This window comes from Mirounga leonina, unplaced genomic scaffold (genome assembly GCF_011800145.1).
Source record: "Mirounga leonina isolate KUSES-001 unplaced genomic scaffold, KU_Mleo_1.0 Mir_166, whole genome shotgun sequence".
NCBI classification, from domain to species: domain Eukaryota; kingdom Metazoa; phylum Chordata; class Mammalia; order Carnivora; family Phocidae; genus Mirounga; species Mirounga leonina.
This window is the reverse complement of record NW_023270418.1, coordinates 37,320,383-37,327,499: the sequence shown is the minus strand read 5'-3', so window position 1 is coordinate 37,327,499 and position 7,117 is coordinate 37,320,383. Positions and strand designations below refer to the sequence as shown.

At 68.0% G+C, this 7,117-nt stretch overlaps 1 protein-coding gene across 1 annotated transcript in view; it reads left to right on the top strand.

Annotated features, from left to right (window-relative positions):
• Window positions 1-7,117, top strand: part of MUC5B (mucin 5B, oligomeric mucus/gel-forming) — a 24,227-nt gene extending 17,110 nt beyond the window's left edge. The window contains exons 32-50 of the mRNA XM_035013767.1: window positions 33-479; window positions 592-776; window positions 1,039-1,210; window positions 1,955-2,220; window positions 2,429-2,615; window positions 2,705-2,930; window positions 3,011-3,189; window positions 3,258-3,327; window positions 3,554-3,654; window positions 3,967-3,998; window positions 4,289-4,469; window positions 4,636-4,740; window positions 4,832-4,869; window positions 5,369-5,485; window positions 5,644-5,730; window positions 5,841-5,963; window positions 6,171-6,216; window positions 6,413-6,521; window positions 6,913-7,117. Of these exons, the coding sequence (XP_034869658.1) occupies window positions 33-479; window positions 592-776; window positions 1,039-1,210; window positions 1,955-2,220; window positions 2,429-2,615; window positions 2,705-2,930; window positions 3,011-3,189; window positions 3,258-3,327; window positions 3,554-3,654; window positions 3,967-3,998; window positions 4,289-4,469; window positions 4,636-4,740; window positions 4,832-4,869; window positions 5,369-5,485; window positions 5,644-5,730; window positions 5,841-5,963; window positions 6,171-6,216; window positions 6,413-6,521; window positions 6,913-7,117 (2,876 nt within the window). The remainder of the gene's footprint in view (window positions 1-32; window positions 480-591; window positions 777-1,038; window positions 1,211-1,954; window positions 2,221-2,428; window positions 2,616-2,704; window positions 2,931-3,010; window positions 3,190-3,257; window positions 3,328-3,553; window positions 3,655-3,966; window positions 3,999-4,288; window positions 4,470-4,635; window positions 4,741-4,831; window positions 4,870-5,368; window positions 5,486-5,643; window positions 5,731-5,840; window positions 5,964-6,170; window positions 6,217-6,412; window positions 6,522-6,912) is intronic.

The window sequence follows — 7,117 nt, the reverse complement described above, 5'->3', positions numbered from 1 at the left end:
GCCCTCCACGGGGGCCACCACGCCATCCCCAGCGACGCCCACCACGGGGGCCACCACGCCATCCCCAGCGACGCCCACCAGGGGGCCCACCACGCCATTCCACTCTGTGCCCCTTATCCGGGTCTCCACGGCCTCCACACTCAGCCCCCAAGGCAGTGCATCCACACCCTGGCACACCAAGACCTGGCCCGGCCTCCCCAGTACTGTGCCCAGCACAGCCCTGGCCACCTCCAGCACAGGGCCCAGCCCTGGAGCCTCCCTATCACCCCCCACGCCCTCGGCCACCAGCTCTCTGCCCGGCACCACCTTGGGCCTCTCCACGGCCGCCTCCAGGGCCACGGCCACCCATACCTTGCCAGCAGTGACAGTGACCATGGCGTCCACATCTGTCCTCAGCACCCCGGGGACCCCTGTGTCCCCCAGCTGGAACTTCACCACCCCCTGCCTCTGCCGGGTGTTTGGGCAGCTCTTCTCACCTGGTGAGTGGAGGAGCCCGTCATTCCCTGCCCACTGTCCACCCCGCGCACTGTGCCTCCCGACCTCTCCGGAGCTGACGCTGCCGTGTCTGTCTTGGTGATTCTCTCCTCACAGGGGACGTGGTCTACAATAAGACAGACGGTGCGGGCTGCTCCTTCTATGCCATCTGCAACCAGCACTGCGACATTGACCGCTTCCAGGACACCTGCCCCACCTCTTCGCCCCCCGAGTCCTCTTCAGCCCCCACGGCCTCGTCCTCCCAGCCTCAGGGCTGCGACCTCATCGTCCCTGCCCGACAGGTGCGCCTCCTGCCTGCGCTGTGTGCCTGGTTGGGGCGCTGATGGGGGGCCCAGCCCGGCCCGGGGTCACTGTGGCCCCCTGGAGCCCTGCACGGCAGCTCTGGCTGGAGGAAGGCACTCGGGGTTGGGGCTGGGACGGCACCGGGGTGGCCAGGACCCAGGGCAGCTCTGCCCCGGGAAGGCGGGACCTGAGGCTGTGGCGGGGCGGTGGGGGCAGGTCTCGTGGTCCCAGCTGGTGAGCACCATGCCCACTCTCTCCCAGGTGAACGAGTCCTGGACCCTGTCGGACTGCACGGTGGCTCTGTGTGAGGGCCACAACCGGGTGGTCCTGCTGGGGCGGAAGCCGGCGGCCAGCATCCGCTGCGTGAACGGACACCCTCCGGTCAGAGTGTCGCAGGAGAGCGAGCCGTGTGACTTCCACTTCGAGTGCGAGTGTAAGCGGGGGTGGGTGAGGGGCGGTCGCTCCGGGCAGAGGGCATCGGGGGCACGCAGCGAGCCAGGGCCGTAGCACATAGTGCCGGCCAGAGAGGGTGACGCGCCGCCAGAGCAGGGGGAAGGCCCAGGTTTGCTGAGCCCACCCGCACGGCAGCCTCTGTGGCTGGAAGGGGGCCCGGGGTCAGGGGGCTGTCATCCCAGGGATTCCTGAGCGTCCCTCCTGGAGCTTCCTGCGGGGAGCGCTTCTGGCTTGGCCCCTGGATGGTGTGGGCGTCAGGTTCTGGGGGGAAGCGAGTGCCACACATGGGGGTCACAACATCAGCAATGACCAATTCTCTCTCTCCGGAGGCTGCAGGGAGGGCCCTTCCTGCCTTCTCAGCTTTGGGGGCTCCAGGCATCCAGGACTTGTGGCTGCGAGCCTCCAGCCACGGCCTCGTCTTCCGACGGCCGCTCCTCTCTCTCCTGCAAGGACACTTGTCACTGGGTTAGGGCCACCTGGGTGATCCCGGCTGGTGTCATCTCGGGGTCCTTAACTTAATCACAGACACGAAGATCTCTTCCCAGATGAGGGCACATTCTCAGGGTCTGGGTTGGACATGGGGACACGCCTTTGGGGCCACCATGCAACCCATTCCACCCCCTTTTATAAGAAAGGCAGCCAGGGCCAACTGGGGCCCAGGGGGCTCCCCTGAGGTGGCCATTTTGGGGTGGCACTGGGTGAGGGGACCGTCCATGCCCCGCAGGCTCCTGCAGCGGCTGGGGGGACTCGCACTACACCACTTTCGACGGCACTTCCTACTCCTTTCGGGACAACTGCACCCACGTGCTCATGAAGGAGATCCGCCCACGCTACGGGAACCTCAGCATCTACATGAACAACTACTACTGCGGGCCCACCGGGGCCACCACGGCCGCCGCCCACTGTCCCCGTGCCCTCAGCATCCACTACAAGTCCATGGAGGTCATCCTTACCACCAGCACCAGCATCCGCGGGCAGGAGCAGAGCCTGGTGAGTGGCCCTGTCCCGGCGTCACCAGGGAAGGGCTGCGGGCCCGGAGGTCAGCTCCCAGAGGCACCTGGGGCAGGGACCTGAGCATGGCCGACTGGGGCCCCAGGCCCCAAGGGGAGCATCTGCACTTTGGGGTGTGAGGCCGAGCCCCGAAGGCAGGCCCTGCTGCCCCAACACCCAGTCATGGATCCCCCCGACACATCCCCAGATCCTGTTCGACCAAATCCAAGTGAGCTCGGGCTTCAGCAAGAATGGCGTGAGTGTGTTGGTGACGGGGACGACCACAATGGGCATCGACATCCCTGCCGTTGGCGTGAACATCACCTTCAACGGGCACCTCTTCCACATCCAGCTGTCCTACAGCCACTTCAGCCACAACACCGAGGGCCAGTGTGGTGCGTGGGGGCCAGGGGCGCCCCGGCCACAGCCGCTCAGCACGGGTGGGGGGGGGTGGAGAGCTTGACCCTGCTGCCCCGCCTCCCAGGCACCTGCACCAACAGCCAGACGGACGACTGCCGCCAGCCCGGCGGAACCATGGCCCCCACCTGCCAAGACATGGCCCACCGCTGGCTGGTTCCCGAGAGGGGCCGGGAGGCCTGCTGGGCGCCTACCCGCCCGCCCCCGACGGCTGGCCCCGCGCCCTCAGCACCCAGCACGCCCGCCTCCTCCCCGTGCCCCCCGGCGCCCCTCTGCGAACTGCTGCGGAGCCCGTGAGTCGCTCCTGCGGGCCTGGCGGTCGTGGGGCGGCAGGCTGCCCCCTGCCCCGGCCTCTGACCGCCCCTTCCCGCAGGCTCTTCGCAGAGTGCCACACCCTCATCCCACCCGACCCGTTCGTCAGCTCCTGCGTCAGTGACGGCTGCCAGGCGGACAGCCCCAGGGCGCCCTGCGGGAGCCTGGAGGCCTATGCGGCCCTCTGCCGCGCCCGGGGCGCCTGCAGCAACTGGCGGAATGCCACCAGCGGGCTGTGCGGTGAGTCAGGGCGGCCCCGGGCGCTCCGGCCCCCTCGGCCCACCTGACTCCTGTCTCTGTGACCCCAGACTTCACCTGCCCGCCCGACAAGGTGTACCAGCCCTGCGGCCCCGCACAGCCCGCATCCTGCGACTCCAGGTAAAGCCTGCCTGAAGAGTGTGCGGCGGGCCGGGAGGGTCTGCAACGCGCCCCCAGCCTCAGGTCCCTGGGGCTTCCTTCCCCGCAGCCCGACCTCTGAACCCCACCTCCGGGCCCTGGGCGGCTGGTCAACCCAGCACTCTGCCATGCCCTCTGCCCTTCCCCCCACCCCGGACTGCCGCTTCCATGGTTCGAGGGTCCCAGGAATGCCCTCCTGGCCTTGCAGGAGCCAGAGCGGAGCGGGCAGGGGGCTGGCAGAAGGCTGCTTCTGCCCCGACGGACACACCCTCTTCAACACACACACGAACGTCTGCGTGCGCGAGTGCGGTGAGCACAGCCCCAGCGGCCCTGACCCCGGAGCTGCTGCAGAGCCGGAGGCCGAGGGCCTGGGGTGGGAAGACCCTAGCGGGGGACCATCCCTCCCGGGTGCTTGCTCTCCTAGCCCAGTGCCCACCCTGAGGGTGCAGTGTGGCCACGACACCGAGTTCTCCGGGGCTCCTGTCCCCAGCAGGAAGAAGAGCCCTGGCTGGGGGTGGGGCGGCCAGGCCTGCAAGGACACGTGTCAGGGCCTGTGATCTCTGCCCACTGGGTCTGGGACCCCCGCACGCCAACTGAACCCCTTTTCTTCTTCCCTTCCAGCCTGTGTGGGACCAGATGGGTTTCCCAAATCTGTGAGTGTTCTGCTCCTCAGCTACCTGCCCCCTGGCTTGAGCAGAGGGAGGGAGGGCCCCATCTCAGGGCAGCCTGCTCTGCCCGGGCAGCCCCTGTGGGGGCTGGTGTGGGGCACCCCGGTGTGAGACACAGCTCTGTCCCGTGGGCTGCTCCAGGATGGCAGCTTGAGCGGGAGGCCGAGGGCTGAGCTGGCCACACTGAGGCTGGGGCCTTCCCTGCTGCTGGAGGCAGCCCAAGAGGCCAGGGCCCGGTCCAGGAGTCTCCAGGGACCCTAACTGCTCTGTTCCAGCCTGGGGAGCGGTGGGTCAGCAACTGCCAGGACTGCGAGTGCCACGAGGGCTCCTTGTCAGTGCAGTGCACCCCCGTGCTGTGTGAGGCCCCGGAACAGCCCCAGCAGTGCAGCCAGGCGGGCTTTGTGGCCGAGACCAGGCCTCTGGCCAACAACTCATGCTGTCTGGGGACGCTGTGCGGTGAGCCCTGTGCCCCACTGGCCGGAGGGTGACGGGGGGGCGGGGGTAGTTGCGGGCCGAGGAGTGGCTGAGGCTGGACCAGTGTGGCGGGAGAATGAGGCCGCCGACCTCTGGTGTGCCCTGGTACAGCGAGGGGCCCCCTGACGGCACCCCAACTCTCCCACAGTCTGCGACACGACCACCTGCCCCCAGAGCCCACCCAAATGTGGGCCGGGAGAGGAGCTGATCCGCACCCAGAAGGAGGGTGATTGCTGCCCCACCTTCATCTGCCGTGAGTGGGGCTGGAGGCTCGGGGGTGGGGGAGTGTCGGAGCCCTTCCTGCCCACCAGCCGGGCAGGTGCTCAGCCCCCCTTTCCTTCCAGGACCTCAGCTGTGTTACTACAATCACACTGCCTACAGGGTAAGGGCTCACCGCCGGGCGGCTGAGTGGGATGAGTAGCAGCGGGTGGGGCCCCAGGCTCAGCTCATCCACATGGGACCTCCACCCCTCATCTGCACATGCCCGGCCCCGCCTGCACCCTCCTGCAGGACAGGGGATAAGCGTGGGGGCTCCGGGCCCTTTAGAGCCACGTGGGGACACCGCGAGGGGGACACGGGGCAGCCCTGTCTGTCGAGCACCTGGGGGAGCTGCTGGCTTGGGGTGTCCCAGGAGCGTCCTCATGGCAAGAGTGTTGGGGTGGGACCGTGCCCTCCCAGCCCCTCCAGCCGGCCTGGGGTCCTGCCTCTGCCCTGGTCTGTGCTCAGCCAGGGGCACAAGCATAATTCCATTTGAAGAAGAAAGAACCCGCTCTCTGTAGGCCTCCCCTTCTCCCAGCCCATCCAGCCGCAGGGAGGGGTCCTGGCCCTGGGGCCCCCGCCACTGTCCTCAATGTCACCTCCACTCACCCGGTCCACTGCAGATCGGTACAACCTTCCCATCCGTCACTCCCTGCCACACGTGCACCTGCCTGTCCGGGGACACCCAGGGCCCAATCGTGCAGTGTGAGGAGAACATCTGTAACACTACCTGCCGCCAGGTAAGCCCTCCTGGGCACACCCAGCCCTGGGCAGGGACATGGCTTCACAGGGACCGGGGTTGCCAAGGAGGTCGCTGGGCCCTTAGGGTGTGGACGGGAGGGCAGGAGGGCTGGGGAGTAGGACTGGGGGTACCCATGGAACCACCCCTGTCCCTCAGGGCTACGAGTACTGGAAGGTGGCCGGACAATGCTGTGGGGAGTGCGTGCAGACAGCCTGTCCCACGGAGGATGGCTGGCTGGTCCAGGTAAGAGGGGGTTCGGTCTCAGCCCCCCAGCTGGGAGACCCTTCCTTTCGGCCCCTCTCAGCTCACCAGATAATTCCCTGCGAGCCTCCACCTTCCCCGTTGCATTTCAGCCCAACGAGACCTGGGTCAACAGCCTCGTGGACAACTGCACGGAGTACCGCTGCGAGGTCAAGAACGGGCTCCACGTGCTCACTCTGAGGCCCACGCCCTGCCCGGACGTGTCCAGCTGCCAGGTGTGTCCTGGGGCTCGGGCTGCCCCAAGGCAGAGGCCCAGCCCAACACACCCCAGAGTCTCAGCCTGGACCCCCACAGCCTCGGAGGCCCCGCCCACATCTCCAACGGGAGGCCCCGCCCCCCCAGATCATCCGCCCGCCCCCCACCGCCCTGGAGGCCCCGCCCCGCCCCCAGCCCACCCTCTGTCTCCCCCCAACCCCTTTCAGGGCATCCTCAGGAAAACCGGCTGCTGTTACTCCTGTGAGGAAGTGGGTAAGTCGAGGCCCGCCTACCCGCCCTCCACCTCCGCCCAGTCTCCATCCGTTGATTTCTGCCCGAAGCTGCCCTTGGCCCCAGGACCCCACCCTGAGCGCGGGGCTCGGGAGGGTGGCGCGCGGGGAGCGGCCCTAGGTCGGGGTCCTCAGAGGTCCCCTCCCGCACCTCCACCGCCTTTCCTCCGTCTGCCCAGACAAGTGCCAAGTCCGCATCAACAGAACCATCCTGACACACCAGGGCTGCGCCACTCGGGCCCCGGTCAACCTCACGTTCTGCGGGGGCTCATGCCCCGGAGTGTCCAAGTGAGCGAGCCCTGCGCCCCTCCCGAGAGGCCCCTCCCCGCCCCACACTGCCCTGGCTTCGCCAGGTGTGAGCAGTGCGCTTAAAGAGCAGAAGGACCGGTGCGGGGCTGGCTCAAGACCCAGGGAAGGTTCCCCGGGGGGAGGGTCCTGCCGGGTCAGCAAGTTCCGTGAGCTGGTTCTAAGACGAGAGGGGGCCTGGCGCGGGAAGGTCAGAGTTCAGTGACCCTGAGCACCGTCCCGGGCCAGGTCAGAGAAGCCCCTAGTGCTCGGAGGATGAGCTCAGGGCTGCCGGGAGTGGGTCGGGGCCATTGGCTCCAGACCCCAGAGACACCAGGAGCTCGGGGGCTGGGGCTGGACCCGGCGGGTCCTGAGGGCGGCCCTGCGTTTGCAGGTACTCCGTGGAGGCCCAGGCTATGGAGCACCAGTGTACCTGCTGCCAGGAGGCAGGGGTTCATGAGGAGGTGGTGACCATGCAGTGTCCCGACGGGACCACCGTCCAGCGCACCTACACCCACGTGGACAAGTGCAGCTGTGCCCCATCCTGCGTCCGCTCGCCTGAGGCTCCCGAGGACAGCACCCCCATCTTCCTGACCTAG